This window comes from Rhinatrema bivittatum, chromosome 2 (assembly GCF_901001135.1).
Source record: "Rhinatrema bivittatum chromosome 2, aRhiBiv1.1, whole genome shotgun sequence".
NCBI lineage: Eukaryota > Metazoa > Chordata > Amphibia > Gymnophiona > Rhinatrematidae > Rhinatrema > Rhinatrema bivittatum.
Genome location: NC_042616.1, coordinates 171819020 through 171836819, shown reverse-complemented (window position 1 = coordinate 171836819; position 17800 = coordinate 171819020). Strand labels below are relative to the sequence as shown.

Here is a 17800-nt window from a genome sequence, read left to right as displayed (position 1 = left end):
ATTGTGGCAGTAGTTAAGAAGTGGAAAGGGGGCCAATGGTGAAAATCCGGGGACAGGATGAGTGATGGTGGCACCAAGAAAGGAGGGAGAGGAAGCAGAAGTGATGGTAGTGGCATGGGGCAGGGAAGGGGAGAGGAAGAGTGATGGTGGCAAGCAACCGGGGACACAGGAGCAAGGATGGGGGTAAGAGTGGAAATGCAGGGCATGTGAGCAGGGTCTGCCTACAGTTCTACAGGATTGCCTTCAAATTAACCCCTAGATTTATCAAAATGCTATAACAACGCATGCGGTAAGAAAAAGGGGCTTGTTTAGGGGTAAATTTTGAATTACTGCACCATGCACTAACATAGCAAGTGCGTGGTGGGGTAACTTTTTACATCCCATGATACTTCTATTTCACAGCTTGCAGAGAGAGAGAGAGAGAGAGAGAGAGACTGACTATTTATAAGGCCTTCATAGTAGTCAATTATAGTAGTCCATCAAGCTAGGGTGAGAGAACATAGTAGAAATCTCATTTTTGTGAGACTTTCCTCACTCAAATGACATCAAATCTTCACCTTGGTGTACTGTGCTGTTCGTATGTCTCACTCCATAACTAAAACTGGCCCCTAAACCACCACCAACACCTCACCTAGAGCTAAATATCTGGCCCTCCTATACAGATATAAATAGTTGAATACTGTAAAGGCCCCCCCAGAGGCTCTCTATCTTCTCTCCCCTCTCAAGCCCAGTAAAGGCTGAAATGCAATTTGCAAAATTTATTGTGAATTGCGTTACGGCCAATACGGGCATATCACACAGCTTAACGCCTCGAAGCCATTAGGTGGTCCTTGCCACTCCATGTTCCTGCCATCCCAGGATACCCACATTCGGAGGTCAGCTTCTTAACATCCACTTCCTCCCTCCCAAAAGTGGCAAGCCTCAGTGACAGTTTAAGCTCTGGGTAGCCTGCACACCTCCAATTAAATGGACTATTAGGCCCTCTCCAAGTTCAAGGTGGAAAAGACTCCATGGTGTGTGTATGTGTGTGTGTGTGTGGGGGGTGCATTACAGGTAAATGTAATTAATATGGACACATGTAAGACAGCATAATTGATGTAGCACACTGTCATGTTTCACACCTCTGCCCCTCTCTCAACGCTAGGTATAAACAGTGAGCAGACTAGAGGGAATTTTAGAGTACAAGGCCTGAGGCCATGCACACTAAAGCACATCCAGTCTATTCTCAAAAGTGCCCCTTCTCAAGAGTGGAAGTACCCGATCACTGCTGTCCAAAAGCAGTGTGTGCAAAATAAATGCGCATACAGGGCCAGACCTGGGGTATGGACAGCTGTGGTAAGTGCAGGACCAACAGGACCCCAGAGTCAGAGCTTGACGGAGGGTAACATAGAACATCACTCACTGAGTCGCACACTGACAGACTTATCTTTTCAGTACGGACTACCTGCAGCACTTCATGCATCTACACATGGGCAATGCGTATGTTCCTGGAATCTTTGTCATCAAACTACATAGTAGTCAGTGGATCCTTGTCCCTAACTGCTAATGAAGTATTCCGAGTCCTTCCTCGGCACTGATTATCTATACATGGTCACATAAAACCCATCTGTCAGAGGCATACATGACACCTATTTTTTCTGAGGTCCTGACATGGGCCTCTCAAGGCCTTATGTAGCAGTAAATGCGTGTCTGGCAAGAGACAAACTCAGTAAAGTCATCATGGCAACCACATGAGACCTCTGGGAGCAGTATTCAATTCTGCCGGGGCTATAACTTCCTGTATTCTCGCGAGAAGAGAATACAGGAAGTGGTAGCTGTTGCGTTCATGCCTCTTCTCGCCCATCGCTCCACCCTCTCTACCTTGGGAGCGACTCCCTTCGGCTCTGACGGACAGATGCAGCCGCGGCTTCTCTCTGCCTCTTGGTCCCAGTGTCCCCAGGCTGGCTTGACGCTACGGGTCCGCCATGTTCCTGATGACATAAGGGCGCACGCGCTTCAGACTTTGTACCAGCAAGGGCGCGAACCTCGGGGGCATCCCCCCGTAGTGATGTCATCCATTTCCACTTTAAAAGGTCTTTGTTTGCTAACCTCTAATGAGTTAGCAGTTGCTTCGGCAGTCCACGATACTTGCAACAACGATCCGAGTCAGCAAGGGGAATCCTTCTCCACTGCTCGGCCTTTTCAAACTTACCAGGAGTACCCGCTCCACGGGGGCTCCACTCTCTCTTCTTGATTTCAGATTGCCAAGACGGGATCCAGTACTCGCTCCTCGAAGGCCTACATCCTTGAATACTCAGAAGACTCCTCATTGCCTGGAAGCGATCGCAGACGTGAACACAGTGAGTTCTATTGTAGATAGGAATCGGTACTCGCTCCACGAGGGCCCATGTTCCTAGAATCCTTTACAGACTCTCTTCTGCTCTAGAAGCCATTCCATATACAGCTATTGTGAGTTCTTATTACAGACTGCTTGTGGGAACCAGTGCTCGCCTACGGCTCCTGTTCCTAAATATACTGAAGACTCTCTGTAGCATAGAGACCATTGCAGACATCTACTATTATGAGTGTACACCATCTTGTATCCAGTATACCCTCACTACTCACTACTTCTAGTCTCTCTCTACAGCTCAGCGACCCAGAGATTATATTCCAGTATCAGAGGGACTTCAGCCCTGCCGAACACATCAACTCACTACTGCCACCTCTGGTGGTCCAGCTTCCAGACTAATAAAGAACTATTTGTGTTTATCTCATATTCTAGCCTAGCTGGTGGTTCCTCTCGGGATCTCCTCCTGGGGGCACTGTCATCTGCCATCAGCCCAGGGATTCACCATTTCCTCCAAGTGGTCATTCCTTACACTACTATCACTCTGGGAGCCAACCACTACCGACCACTAACACCACTTACGGAAGTATTATATAAATAGCTACCTTCTCTTTCTATGGGACTTGCCAGCAGCCTATATATAACAGATTGCTACTCCGTAGCGGAGGCATGATAGATTGCTATCTCTGTAGTGAAGTACAATATACCTATTGTTAGCTCCTCTCCTCAGAAGAGTATCATTGAACAGATTGCCAACTCCTCTTCCCTGGGGAGTTGATCCATAATAGATTGCTATCTCCTTCCTTACAGGAGCAACTAACCGCAGTTTGCTAACAGATTACTAACTCCACCCTCCTGGCAGGGTAAGCATTACAGATAGCTAACTCCTCCCCTCTGGAGGAGCAGATCATGACAGATTGCTAACTCCTCCCCCTTTCTCTGTTATCTTTGACTCCTCCCCCTGCTTCTGTTATCTTTGACTCCTTCCCCTGCTTCTGTTATCTTTGACTCCTTCCCCTGCTTCTCTGTTATCTTTGACTCGCTCCAAGGAATTTGCATCATGTAAATATGTAAATGTTACCTCGCGAGTTATTGTTACTTCTCTAGTTTAATTTTCAGGCTCCCCCTAGAGCCTCCTGCCCTCGAGTTTCTACTATTGTCCCTCTCCCACCCCTGTTCATTGTATTTTCCACCAACTGTTGAGATGTAAACCGATATGATGTGCATTCTAATGTCGGTGTAGAAAAGCTGTTAAACAAACAAATAAATAAATAAATAAATAGATAGATAGATAGATAGATAACTCCACCCTCCTGGCGGGGTGAGCGATAACAGATTGCTAACTCCTCCCCTCTGGAGGAGGAGAGCGTAATAGTAGCACCACGAATGCTGAATTAGCTTGGGGCCAGCACAGGAAGAGGAGCTGCGGAATGGCCGCTCTCCACACAGATGCAACCGGCTGGCAGCAGCTGCACTGGAGGAGGAATAACCCATGGACCCTGCATGTGTGGGTGAGTGAACGGGAGGCTGCCTGTAGCACTGCATCCCGTGTAGTATGGAGGCAGCTTGTAGGCTCATGAAGTCATAAGCTGACAAGTGTTTTGATAGCCTGAATGCTATACACAAAGCAGATCAATGAGAGTGTAGGAGCACTCCTGCCCTGCTCAGCACTAAGTGTAAAAGTTACTTACACCTCACAGGGTGGGTGCTTGGTTTTTAGCTGCCCTGTGGGAGCATTTACTGTGCTACCCCCCACCCTCCTTTTCCACACACACAGTTAAGAGTTATGTGTTTATATTTTACATGAAAATGATGAAAGTACTGTATTTTGAGAACAAAAGAGCACTGACATTACATTTACATGCACTGGTGTGATGACAACCAGAAATCCCTGCAATATTGACTTTTATAACCCTTATGGTATTAGGCCTATTATGAAGTGTGTCCTGTGTGAGCTTCACCCTATGAAAGCTCTAATACTGTTACACGCTTCAGAATTGGAACATGCATCACCTTTGTCACACATGCCGAACATAAACAAAGCCTCACTAAATAGAGAACAGGGTAAGCATTAAGTAGAAACACAAATATGCATACCAAAAACGAACAGGAAACCGCAAGAAGGCACACACTCTATGCAGTGCAATAATGAAGAAACAGAACCAGCACAAATCTTCTAAGAGCTACCTATAAAATCCACCGAAAATTGTAATTCATAACCATAACAACTAAAAACATACAATTATTATCAATTCACACCATTTTTAGGAATAAAAGTTAAAATTTTTAAAAGCTAGTATACAACTTGTTTATATCTTCCCAAACACCCAAAAATGTTTAGCAAACACCTGAGACAGCAAGTAACACCTCAACATTAAAAGTAAAAAGGATTTCACACATTCACCATCTCTATACCTGGACATTTAGGATTATGTTACACAGGGATTATTGTCGAGTAGTGGGAGTGGATTGCACAAGCTTCTCTCTTTCTTATATACAGACATACACACAGGATCCTACACACATACATTCCCCGTCAGACAAACCCACAGGCATCTTGAGCTCTTCTTTGGTTGTGATCAACCAACAGGCCCAGGGAGTCATCTTTATTTCAGCTGCTGGCAGGTTGGGATCCAGCTGCAGCCCAATCTCAATGTCTCTCACACACACTTATACACACACACACACACATCACAGGCAGCCTCCCATTCACTCACACACACATGCAGGGTCCATTGGTTATTCCTTCTTCGGTGCAGTTGCTGCTAGCCTGTTGCATCTGTGTGGAGAGTGGCCATTCTGCAGCTCCTCTTCCTGTGCTGGCCCCAAGCTAATTCAACATTCACGGTGCTACCACCTCCTGTATTCTCTTCTCGCGAGAATACAGGAAGTTATAGCCCCGGCAGAATTAAATACTGCAGGGCCAGCACTGGAGGAGTAGCAGCCAAATGGGCTTCCTCTGCTGAGACCTCCGGCTTCTGCCGACAGTGGGATGGGGTCCACCATTAGTAGCACGGGCTTCTCCATGCTTCCAATGCCATGCCACTGGCTATGCTGGTCTGGTCAATTGCACAGTTTCCACACCCGGTGGCTCCTGCCCTGACACCACATGAAGCACAGCATAGAAGATAGCAGCTGTTCTTGATTCCACACAAGTATTTATTTATTTATTTAGCATTTTTTATATACCGAGGTATAGCAGAGTTGCCTTCACTCCGGTTTACAATTATAACAACATTAAAAAGTAGTGAGATGCATGTGGATGAGCAATGGGCTGCAACCATAAAACCACGGAAAAGTGTGGCTTGACGTTGCAAGCGGAAGTATCTGCAAGATGTTTGGCGCTGGAGTCCTCAGACTATATGCTTTAAGGGTGTTCACAGAATGCACTGCGAACTAGCTATTGTTCAAAGCAAAATACTCTTCTGCATATGTTCAGGGTACATACATACAGCTACATTACATGACTATCAATAAGCCATAATGGTCAAGGGGCTTGCAGCGCCATGACATCTCTATATCTCTGTAAGGCTAGCTGTGACATGTCAGTTGAAGGCAGGAGGTTCAAACACACCTAACAGTTGCCTTCTAGGACATCAACCTTTGCTCAAGAGAAATGTGTGCACTCTTAGAGTCATTAGAAAGTATAAGGTGATGGAGACATCTCAGAGGTCATTGGAAAATGTAAGTGAAGGCAGGATACCATTGGATTCACACTTCTGCCCTCAGAGAGCCAGCTATGCATCCTGGTGCAGGTTTGCCGAGAAGGTAACCAAACCTATATTACATCACAACAGACAAGGTCCTCAACTTTGGCACATTATCATTGACTAAATGTATAGGTAGGTGTAGTACGGTCCATGTGTGTTGGGGTGCATGCTACCACCAACATGTATGCTACCCTGGAAGGACGTGCACATTATGGAATGGCATCAGGTAGCACAGGCGCTTTACCCAAGGCTGTAAGGGAAGGCAAGCTACTAGAGAACTCTGATATCAGCATTAGGGTTGCCAACTGCCTCCAATTTACAGGAGAGGTTAATCTTATCCTGGTTTGGAACACATTACCTGCAGGGATTTCACCTTATTTGCCTATATATTTTCCAAGCAAAAGCCAGACTATCAATATCAGCATACACGTGGGTAAGTCCAGGACTGGAGTTACATATCCAGGAAAGCAGGATCCATTTGGAAAAGGTATTCAACAGTGGTTTGGAAAATGGTGATGCAGTGTTGTCATCTGTGTGTTGGCACACCCATGTGACAGTAAGACAAACCAGTACAGGTGTATAACTTCACATGCACACGTTTCCCAGCAACCGAATAAAGCAGTAAAATGGGAAATATATCATTGAAACCTTTAACTATCTAACTGTACCTTAAGGCTGTGCCTTTATGCTTCAGAGGTATTAGACATTTTATGCATTTCTTGAGCTGTAGCTCTCTATGCTCCTTGAGCAGATGGGGTGCCATTAACACTTGTGCCACTATGTAATCCATGTTAGCGGTACACTAAGGTCCGGTGGGGCAGACCAGCAAGCCACATGGCGCTAGCTAGGCCAAAACTCTCATGCCACATATGCATCTTTTTCTATCACAATCAGGTAGAACAGATAATGGCACCCACATGTATGTGTGATTTTATGTTTACTGCTGCATTGTGAAGAGAAATTGTAAGTAGGCATACATGTTTTCCATTACACAGAGACTTACTCAGAGAAGCAGTGAGAGAAATAAAGCTGACAGCGAGGAGAGCAGCAGCTAACAGTCTTCTGCACTCCCTTCCATGGAAGGGGATGTGGTAGATGAGGGCTGTCAGGAAAAGTAGCATTGTATAAGGTTTTGGCGAATCTGGCTGCCACTTAGCATGCTCTATGGATTACATAGTGGCTGTCAGCTTTATTTCTCTCACTGCTTCTCTGGGTCTGTAATTCGGAAAACCCACTCAGTGGTACAGGCACCTTCTTGTATGCCTGCAGGTATCGGGTGTGGGGAGCAGGGTGAGTCTTTCATGACCCTCAGGTGCTTTGGTAGTTGTCTTGTGAGGTATGGCGTCATGGGTCTGACTGCAGGCCTTCTGGCTGCAGGGATGGCTTTGTAATTCTTTAATGCTGATACCAGAGGATTGACCCTTGGGGCTATTGGAAGATGAAGCTTTTGGAAGACGGGGGAGACAGGGCTGTTGGAAGACGAGGGAGACCCATTAATGCCATGTGGTGGGTTCCCATCAAGGAAGTAGATTGTTGGATCTAGTGCAAATTGGGATTACAGATTAAGTACCTCCTCATCTAAAGGTCTGGAATCTCCCTGTCTGTGGACATGCTGAAGGCAGCAGGCCAAGGCCTTCTGGAGCACTGGTAGCTGCCCTCCCGCCCAACCCTGATCTTGGCAGAAAGGGCTCAGCTGGCCACAGTGGTAGTCATTCAGAATAGAGAGCCTATTCTCTGGCTTATGAGTCTGGTTTGCCCACATGGGGCCTCCCACTCACCAGATCCTTCAAAGCAACAGTATCAGACTTCGTTGCCACAACAAGGTTTATTCCTACAAGGTGGACACATGCAGCAGATGCACGATAGTTAGGGTCAGTAGTCCAACTTACATGGGGGAATGTGGCAGGAGACCATGTATGGCACAGGAATCAACAATGAGGGCAATGGGGAGCAATTAGGCTATTCTAAGGGGCTAAATAGAGCACAGCCTGGAACTCAATGGAACAACAACTGAATGCTTCCTTCTCTGTTCAGCAGTGCTGTCTGTGATGTAGCTGCCACAGGAGGTTCTCAGGTTGATGTATGAAGAGAAGGACATACAGATATTTGAAACAGAGACTTTACTGTAATTATATAAAGTCCTAGAGAAGACCAGTTGATCAGGGATTTGGCTGAAAATAGACTGTACGCATAACTGAAGGCAGCCTTTCCCTTGGGGATTTTTGGTATGGCAAGCCAGTAGGGCTAAGATACCACACTTCTCCTACTCTAGTTAATATAATGTTTGATACTAGGGCTGAGTTCTGATATATATTTAAATTTACTAATCACCTTCTCTACATTCAACTTCAGGTAACTTACAATCCACTTAAAAACAAACAAGTAATTTTCATACACTTTACAAACATAAATGTCATGGGCCAGATATTCAGAGCCACGTAGATGGTTAAGTTCAGACAGCCAGCTGGGTGACATTGTCTGAATATCCGGGCACAGTTGGCAGCTGCCACTTAGCCAGTTAACTTTTAATCCAGCTAAAAAATTAGCCAGATAAGCAAGGAGAAGGGCAGGAGAAGGGCAGGAGCATTCCAGGGCAGGGACACTTATCTGGCTAACTTAACTTAGCCAGATAAGTGCCAATGTTTAGCATTATGCGACTATTATACGCATGAGATTTGTCGTCTAGTTTAATTTAACATTTTTTATTATGTATGTGTTTCTGCAATCTGCTCTGGACAAATTTTCTATTTGGAAGTTGTGGAATATAAGCATTTTAAGTAAGTAAATAAATAAATTAGCTGGATAAGTCTAGGATTGTTATTCAATTGTCTTAAAGTTAGCCAGATAAACTATAAGACAGCTGAATATATTCAACACCATATCTGAATCACTGAATATCTTTGCCAAGTTAGCCAGATAAGATTATCTGTTTAACTTGTGCAGCTGGATAGTACTTATCTGGCTAAGTACTTACCCGGTTAAGTAGCAGCAGCCTGCACCAGATAGTCGGATAAGTACTGACTTATCCAGCTAAGTATCAATGACAAACCTTGCCAGATAGCCGGATAAGTCAATATGGATCTAGCTAAGTGGCGGTGGCTGTCACCACTTACCTGGGCAAGTCAGTACTTATCCACAAAGTGTATTTTAAGTGCCAGCGCAATAGTGCTAGAAATTTTACTCCATCTATGACAATGAGGTTAAGTTTCCAGCGTTAAGAAAATTCTGGCAGGGCTAACGCACCTCTTTACACTGGGAAGAAATGCTTAATGCCCTCATTTGCATGGGATTTCCACTCGAGGGTGCTAAGTGGTACTCCCATTTTAGAACTTCATTTTGAGAGTATAAAGCTCCTTGCTGCATTGGCAGTAAAGTTTACGCTCACAAAATGAGGGTTCAAATGTACGCAAAGCTGTGCATTGTCCAGAAAGCAGCTTTCTGCATTGGTCTGGCTTTGCTTTCTCCCCCTCTCTCAGTTCTTCTTGGCTGTGAGAAATATCCACCTCAACCCAGTCAGATTGAGAAACTGCTGTAAGGTAGCCATAAATTTGTCTCAGACTTTCCCTGCTTCTTTTATTATCTGATGCTGCAACTTGAAACATATCTTGAATTTATTGACTCAAGAGCAATGAAACGGTTATATTTAAGCTATGGCAGGGCTCACTTACAAAAGGAATTTTAAAAGTTTTCTCCCAGGATAACAATAAAACCACAAACCTGCCATATACGTGTTAGTCCATGTTCTAACTTCTTTTTTATGTAATTGCGATCAAAATTTGTTTCTTCATTCCCCACTGTGCTACTGCAATCTGAAATAGAAACTGTAAAACAAACAGGTAGAATTAGATTTGATGTAATTTGTAATTTTATATCTGACATGGACCATTTTGATTTCGTGAACATGAAGCAGGTTGACACTGTTCTAAACAGGATTACTTCAAGGAGAGGCACAATGTAGGGAAACAGTTTAAGAAATCTTAACAGCAGCATCTTTAAAATAAATTGCTTAGTGATGACACGTAAACTTTGGAAACATTATAAAGTGCACAAGTATGTTACTATCTTATATCCAAATAAATATCTTTATACTGAAGAGCTAAGCTTCCTACATGGGTATATGTAGAGTGACGTCAGCTTTGAAATCTGACTCAGTCTCCCATCTGCTGGCAAAAGAGCTCAATACCCATTGGTCCTGAGTCCAACCGGCTACACGCTAGGAAAATATCTTTTTACAATAAAGATGCGGCACCGGGTCAGTGCACAGATGCTGCCGATAACCTGGCGCCGCACCTGGAGCGAGGGAGAGGAACATGGGAGAGTCACTCATTGAGCCAGGCCCGGATGGCTCAGCGGTGTCCACTGTGCATTGGCGGCGCGCGGTGATGGCATTACGAGCTTAAATATGTCGGCTGGCACTGGCATGCGCCAAAGAGTGGTTGGGCCAGCCCAGGCGCATGGGTAGCTGGAAGCAGGACGGACCAAGGCAGGAAAGGACTGTGCCATGGGGGAGGGATCAGACTGAAGGGGCTGACCAGTCTGCATCCAGAAAGCCCACTGGGCAATTTGAAGCTAGAGGCAGGTCATGGGGGCAGAGTCAGCAGCGCAGGGAGGCTAACATGGCGCATGGCTTGTGTTCCGTGCCTTTTGCTCCTGCTCCCCGTGCTGCTGCCTTCTCTGAACTCTACCCACTCACCCAGGTTTAGGACCATTTTGCAAATGGCTAGTCAGATTCTGCTGTTAGCATGTTGTCTTTCATTGTCGCAGCTGGCGCGGGGGTACGTAAGCCAGGAGGGGGGAGGGGGTATCTCTGATGGGACATAGTACATCACATGCGGTTCACTATTTTTAGATACTCTAGGGAGCTATCTGCTGTCAGAGCTGGTTGGCACCGGAGGAGCAGCGGCAGAACATCAGTGGGGCAGTCACCTTGCTTGTGTGACATGGGTTGCCTGGGAATGCCCCGGAGGAAAAACTCTCGATAGGACAGGGCTTTGCTTGGCTGCAGTGAGCTCCGGGTCCTGAGGTGATGCACTGCCTGCCACAGGAGGCGCTCGAGAGAATGTCTTATGTCATGTCTCAGGTACTAAGGGCTTTATCGTACATCTGTTTTACAACAAAAGATGTGGCCAATTTTGTACCAAACCATTATCTGTCTCTATTCTTATGGGACTCTGGGAGCGAAGGGTACCTTCAACCTGCTTTTCGTGACAAGCTAGTCATGGCTACCCCAATTAGAGAATGAAGTATAACTGAATGAAGTGAAAATACATAATTTTCCTTTCCATTTTTGTCACACATATAGGTAAAAATTTTAAAAAGCTGGTGATCTGCAAACAGTTTAGTGGCATATTATTGTCTTGTAGAGCACTATGTTCACCGGATTTACTTTAAGTAATACTTTTATTTTGCTAGCTCTTCAAAATTGTATTAATTATTTTGTATAACTCTCGAAAACTTTCAGCAATAAAATAGGTCCTTGATACCCTCAAAGAAACCCATCACGTTAGAATTAACAAAGGCAGTCATGACACCTTCCTGACAGCTTCTTAAACCCAGTCCTAAGAATTACACATGGACAACAGAAATGCACATATAATTTTTTTTTGGAATAAAGGTCACGGCTTTATTTTAATAAAACAGCAATAGTCTACAGCATATACATGGAGTCCTAATTCCCATTTCCAAATTATCTGCTTATCTTTGGACCAGCTGAGCTGTCTCTACCCTTGTCACCCTACCTGCCATAGAACCAGGTAAGCTTTCAGCTTTCAATACCACCAACTGGGCACCCACCTCTTTACTGACTAGCTACAACTGAATTCAGAATGAGCCATGTGGCTTCCGTGGTCACCAGGCACCATGCAACACACCAGCTGGGCAGGTTAACAACACTAATTCTTGACACTGCTTTGAATGTCCAAGATGAGAAACCTCCCTCCACTGGAGCAGCAGCCCCACAGGACAATCTCTTGTTCATTGTTGGTTTACAGCCACCATAAGACGTTTGGCCTGGGTAATCTGCCACAGGCATGAGGCAGTCTCTGAACTTACCCTGCATTTTCTAACAATAACCTGCAGCCTGGAAAACTTTATACAAACACAAGAGTCCTTTCCAGAGACACTTAGAGGGAATTATTGAATATGTCCAAGTTGCATTTTTTATTTTGTCTGTGCTTGCTGAATACAGGACGTCCATTCATAGTCTGTGTTATGCAGCATATGATGTCCAAGAAATAAGTATAGTTAATATTCACACTGGAGTTGTTTATAAGAAAATCAATGTTTTCATGTACAGTAACTACTTAATTTGTTATTAAGCATGCAAATTAACCGCTTTGTCTACCTCATAAATGAATACTACTGAAACATAAATGTACTACATAATATTTCAGATCATTAAGTAGAAAGGTCTTGTTTTATCACTGATTATTCCCTCAGGCACAAATTAAAAGACTTGATGTGTCAAGTCTTAAATGCTTTAAGCTAATTGCCTCATCTTGAACATTATATACAAATGCAATTTCTTCATTAAATCTTTTTACAGTTAAAGATGTTTGTAGCACGTGGGTCTGGGATAGTGATGTTTGGCAGCTATAGAAGATGAACACTTTTCTTGTATTTGTATACTCTGAATTCATTGACCTGATTAAGGAAGCTTAGCTCTTAAAAGCTAATTATAAATTCATTAAGTTAGTCTAGTGAAAAAGTATTACCTACAACTTATTTAATAACAATTATTTCTATTTATTTCAAATTAAATTTTAAACAGTTCTAGTCGTTTTCATTACTGTAATGGTCATATACAATTTCAACACAGTTGGCAGTAAACAGTGCAAAACATGCTCTGGAAGAAAATTCTTTTTTTAGGCTGAGTAAACAAGTTGTGAGCACCAGCAGCCACGGAAGATGGGGGAACAAGTTCCATCCAGGTTGGGAGCATCTCACTTTTGTAGACAGAGCAGCAGGCTCTCAGAACTGGACACAGAAATTATCTGATATCTAATGTAGCCTGTCCGCAGTACATTCAAAATGTAGAGGCCTCAGAGCATCATCTCCTCATGGTGTGCTCAAGGAGGATCACTGTCTAGGAAGTTGGATTGCATGGTCTGAAAGTCTGAAACAGCAGCTAGGGTGCAGGTAGAGACTGAGGCTGAGGCCAGAGCTCTTTCTCTGGTCCTCTCTTTCCCACAGCTTAGGATGTATTCAAGAAACTTATCTATTTGATGTTAATGACAACTGGATGTTGAAAAATAGCTGCTAAAACAATAGCTCTTTGGTATTTTGGCACACATTAAACAATCAGGGAGAATACACAACAACAAATAGTCTTCAGCCGGCTCTATAGCTCTTGAAGGCTTCTCAGTTTTGAGCTGCTTGGTTATCAGGAACCACAGGGCCCAAATGCAAAACAGAGATGAGGGAAAGGGAAGTATAAAATCACACAAAATTAAGCCTTATCTTCATATTAAAAAGCAATAATATGGGTCAGAATGGTGGCCAAGCAATAGTAAACTCTTGTGCAAATAACATTTAGTATTAAGTGCACAAAAGCTGAGAGAGGGGGGAAGTAACACGTGCACTGTTGAAAATGTCATGTATGCACACTGTTTCCCTTCTATAATCTAAACATGCCCAAAGAAACACCTCTTTTCAATGCAGGTATGTGTGAACCCCACACATACTTTTGGGCAGCAATTTTCGGCCAGGCCAACTTACCAAGGTAAATGACTGAAAATTGTTCTCTACTGCTTATAGTTAATAAATATTTTTGATGTTCACAAATAATTTGAAACCAAAACAACTTAAGTATAGACCTTTCTCAAATGCAATCTTTAACTCATAGCAGCCACGACTGTAGTGTCGTCCTGTCTTCGTCCTCCCACTCCGCAATCTCCTGCCGCCCCCGTTACCGCCGAGTGACCCATAGCCATGCATGGATACATTCTTTAAATCATAGGAACAACAACAGATATGGATATTGGATAAAAAAAGGCCGCAGTTTTATTAACCTTATATAGATACCCCTAGACAAACTGGTACCCGAGCTGATATGTCTGTTGCCAAAGACCTGGCTACACCACCACCTCTGCTGCCTGCCATAGCCATCAAGCAAGGCAGCATCGAACATGGGCCCCTGACCTTGGGTGTATGAAACGCCCTCTGTGCATCACCCAAGGCGCCATTCCACTGCTGACCTGGACTGTGATGCCGCCTGCATCACATCTGAAATGCCCCTACTGGCCCGGGTAACCACCACAGGCATGAGGTGGTTACCCGGGTCATGAGGGCCCGGGTAACCACCACCGGGCCATGAGGTGGTTGCCCCATGCCCCCCACCAACATCTAACCGCGGCCAACTTCAATCCCCAAAACAAACTCTCCATAGCCTCCTGCAGGGTGATGTTGAATATATCATAGCGACTCTGTCTGACCTAAACAAACCTCTACATTGGACATCCACCTTTTCGAGCCTTATCTGGCAAGCACCCAGCTTGCGGTCCATAAACCGATCTGACGGTGACCTTCTTGCATCCCCTCCTCTGACTTCTTAAATGCGGGAACGAAGCCTCTACTTCGGCCAAGTCATTCTCAATCCTCATAATTAGCTGCTTGCTTGATAATTAGTCAAGGCTGTTGCCCCCCAAATGTGTTATGATGGCAACTGGAGCTGCTATCGAATCCCTCAAGCGCTGAAGAAAAGGGAAAGAAATGGTCCCATCGCATCTTACCCATTCATGTTGCGCCAGCCCGCAAGGTGCCAATCCGAAGGGCAGTCCACAGGGGCACTCACCGGCGCAGTTCTGCAAAATACTGTTAGGCATTATGATTAGATGTGCTCGCCCGATCCATCCTATCTTATGTATTGATTGCTGCTGATCTCCATTTTCTCATCTGACATTTGGTGTCCAGAAGAATACCCGCTTGTGCAGAGTTTGTGACCGTTCCAATCCTAAAGGAGTGTGTGGTAAATTTCCTGACATCCAGTTCCATTCTTGTTAATACTTTTTTGAGCACCGCTAAGAACTGATATCTGATTGATGGGACCTGGTCGGCGTGCACCAACCAGTGTACACCCCCAAAAGGTTATTTGCGGCATTTATGGTTTCCAAAAGGAGAAGTAATTTGCCTTTAGTAAACCTTGAGTGGGAACTGATCCCTGGCTTCCCTGGTTCAGGGCCCATTGCTCTGAACAATAGGCTACTACTCCACTCCATGGGATTGCCCGTCTGTACTCTTTCAAAAGAAGGCCAGACATGCTAAATGTCTAACCACCGAGCCTCTGAATGCCCATTTCCTTGGCCAATGATACATACTTACCCTCAGGTCATCATCACTGGGACTGATATCCGAGCCGGTATGGTGATTGCCGTAGACCAGGCTAGAGGTCTGCCCTATATAAATTAAAGAGCACGGACATAAAATGGCGTATATCACTCCTGCTGATTCACAAGTAAATACTTCCGGGAGAGTATATGTATGTTTTAAATTTGGATGTTTGAACTTCTGTATCTGTAAAACATGACAACAAACAGAACATCCCCCACGCTGCAATTGTCCAACCACGTTCTCATCAATATTGCGGGATTTTTTAGATGTTTTTTTTAAATTATCCCATAGATTCTTCCGTTTTTTGATGGCAAAAATAGGGCATTCATCAAAGACTTTTAAAGGGGACAAAATCTTCCAATGTTTTTTTATCAAATCTCTGATTTTTGAGGACTTGGCTGAATATGGAATTGAGCAAATCGTTCTAAGGGGAGTCTCTTTGTGCGCTTTAATTAATAAATTGTCCCTATTAGAATATAGTGCCCTTTTATAGGCTTTTTTAATAATTGATCTTGAATATCCCCGAGTCACAAATTTGTCACTCAAAATTAGAGATTGTTGTTTGAAATCTTCAACAGACGAACAAAGTCGTCTGTATCTCAAAAATTGTCCAGTTGAAATATTATCTTTTAACTGTCTAGAATGAAAACTCCGGGAATGTAACAAATTATTTTTATCTGTGGATTTTCTGTATATCGTAGTTGCAATTTTATTGCCCACAACATATACCTTCATATCTAAAAAAGGTACCAACGTTGAATCTATATTAAAGGTAAACTTTCAATGCGGATTCCCTCCATTCATCTCCTGCCAAAAAACCTTCAAATCATCTATTGTTCCCCTCCAGATTAAGAAAACGTCATCGATGTACCTAGCCCACCAAACCACTTTATTCCACCATAAAGACGTATATACCACTTTACTCTCGAAATCAGCAACATATAAGCAAGCCACCGTAGGTGCAATTGGAGAGCCCATAGGAATTCCTGAAATCTGTAGAAAAAAATGTTTTTTGTAAGAAAAAAAGTTACAAGTTAACACCATCTCAGCAATGTTCATCAAAAACTGTAACTTCCTATCCGAAAACTCCATAGCTGTTAATTCTCCCTTTATCATTTCCAATGCTGCGTTTTGGGGTACATTTGTATAAAGTGCTGTGATATCAGCTGTAGATAATATCTCCTCCGAAAGAATTGAAAACTGTTCTATACGATTAAGAAAATCTATTGAATCTTTAATATATGAAGGTATGGATAACAGTTTCGGTTGTAATATCCTGTCCAAATACTTTGCTAAAGGTTCCAAAATCGAACCAATGCCGGACACTATAGGTCTTCCTGGGGGAGCCGTTAAAGATTTGTGTACTTTGGGGAGAATAAAGAAATGTGGGATGACAGGGTGTATCACAGACAAAAAATTAAACTCTTTCTTAGAAATGAGTTTACTATCATATGCTTCTTGTACAAGTTTGTTCACCTTTTCGTGTACCTGAGACGTAGGGTCACTATTCAGTTCCCGATAAAAATGGTTATCTCTTAACTGTCTCATTATTTCAGTATCATAATCAACTTCATCCATGACTACCACTCCTCCTCCCTTGTCTGCAGAAGTAATAGTGATGGAATCATCATCACGTAAAAGTTTCAAAGCCTGCCATTCATCTTTAGTACGATTATACGAAGGAAACTCAATCATTTGTTCTAATATAGAAAGATCGCTTAAGACTAGAGTCTGGAATGCTTGTAACAAAGCACTTGGGGGAGTGGGAGGTATCCATCGAAATGGTTTATACAATTTATTGTCCCCTGTATCAAAATGTGTATCACCAAAAAACTCTCTAATCTGTACAAGAAGCATATGATGGTAAACTCATTTCTAAGAAAGAGTTTAATTTTTTGTCTGTGATACACCCTGTCACCCCACATTTCTTTATTCTCCCCAAAGTACACAAGTCTTTAACGGCTCCCCCAGGAAGACCTATAGTGTCCGGCATTGGTTCGATTTTGGAACCTTTAGCAAAGTATTTGGACAGGATATTACAACCGAAACTGTTATCCATACCTTCATATATTAAAGATTCAATAGATTTTCTTAATCGTATAGAACAGTTTCCAATTCTTTCGGAGGAGATATTATTATCTACAGCTGATATCACAGCACTTTATACAAATGTACCCCAAAACGCAGCATTGGAAATGATAAAGGGAGAATTAACAGCTATGGAGTTTTCGGATAGGAAGTTACAGTTTTTGATGAACATTGCTGAGATGGTGTTAACTTGTAACTTTTTTTCTTACAAAAAACATTTTTTTCTACAGATTTTTCTACAGAATTTCTACAGATTTCAGGAATTCCTATGGGCTCTCCAATTGCACCACCTACGGTGGCTTGCTTATATGTTGCTGATTTCGAGAGTAAAGTGGTATATACGTCTTTA

The 17800-nt window shown here is 43.4% G+C and overlaps 1 protein-coding gene across 1 annotated transcript in view; it reads right to left on the bottom strand.

Annotated features, from left to right (window-relative positions):
* Positions 1-17800, bottom strand: part of VPS50 (VPS50 subunit of EARP/GARPII complex) — a 620793-nt gene that overhangs the window by 262954 nt on the left and 340039 nt on the right. Inside the window, 1 exon segment of the mRNA XM_029588894.1 lies at positions 9754-9857. Coding sequence (XP_029444754.1) covers positions 9754-9857 — 104 coding nt within the window.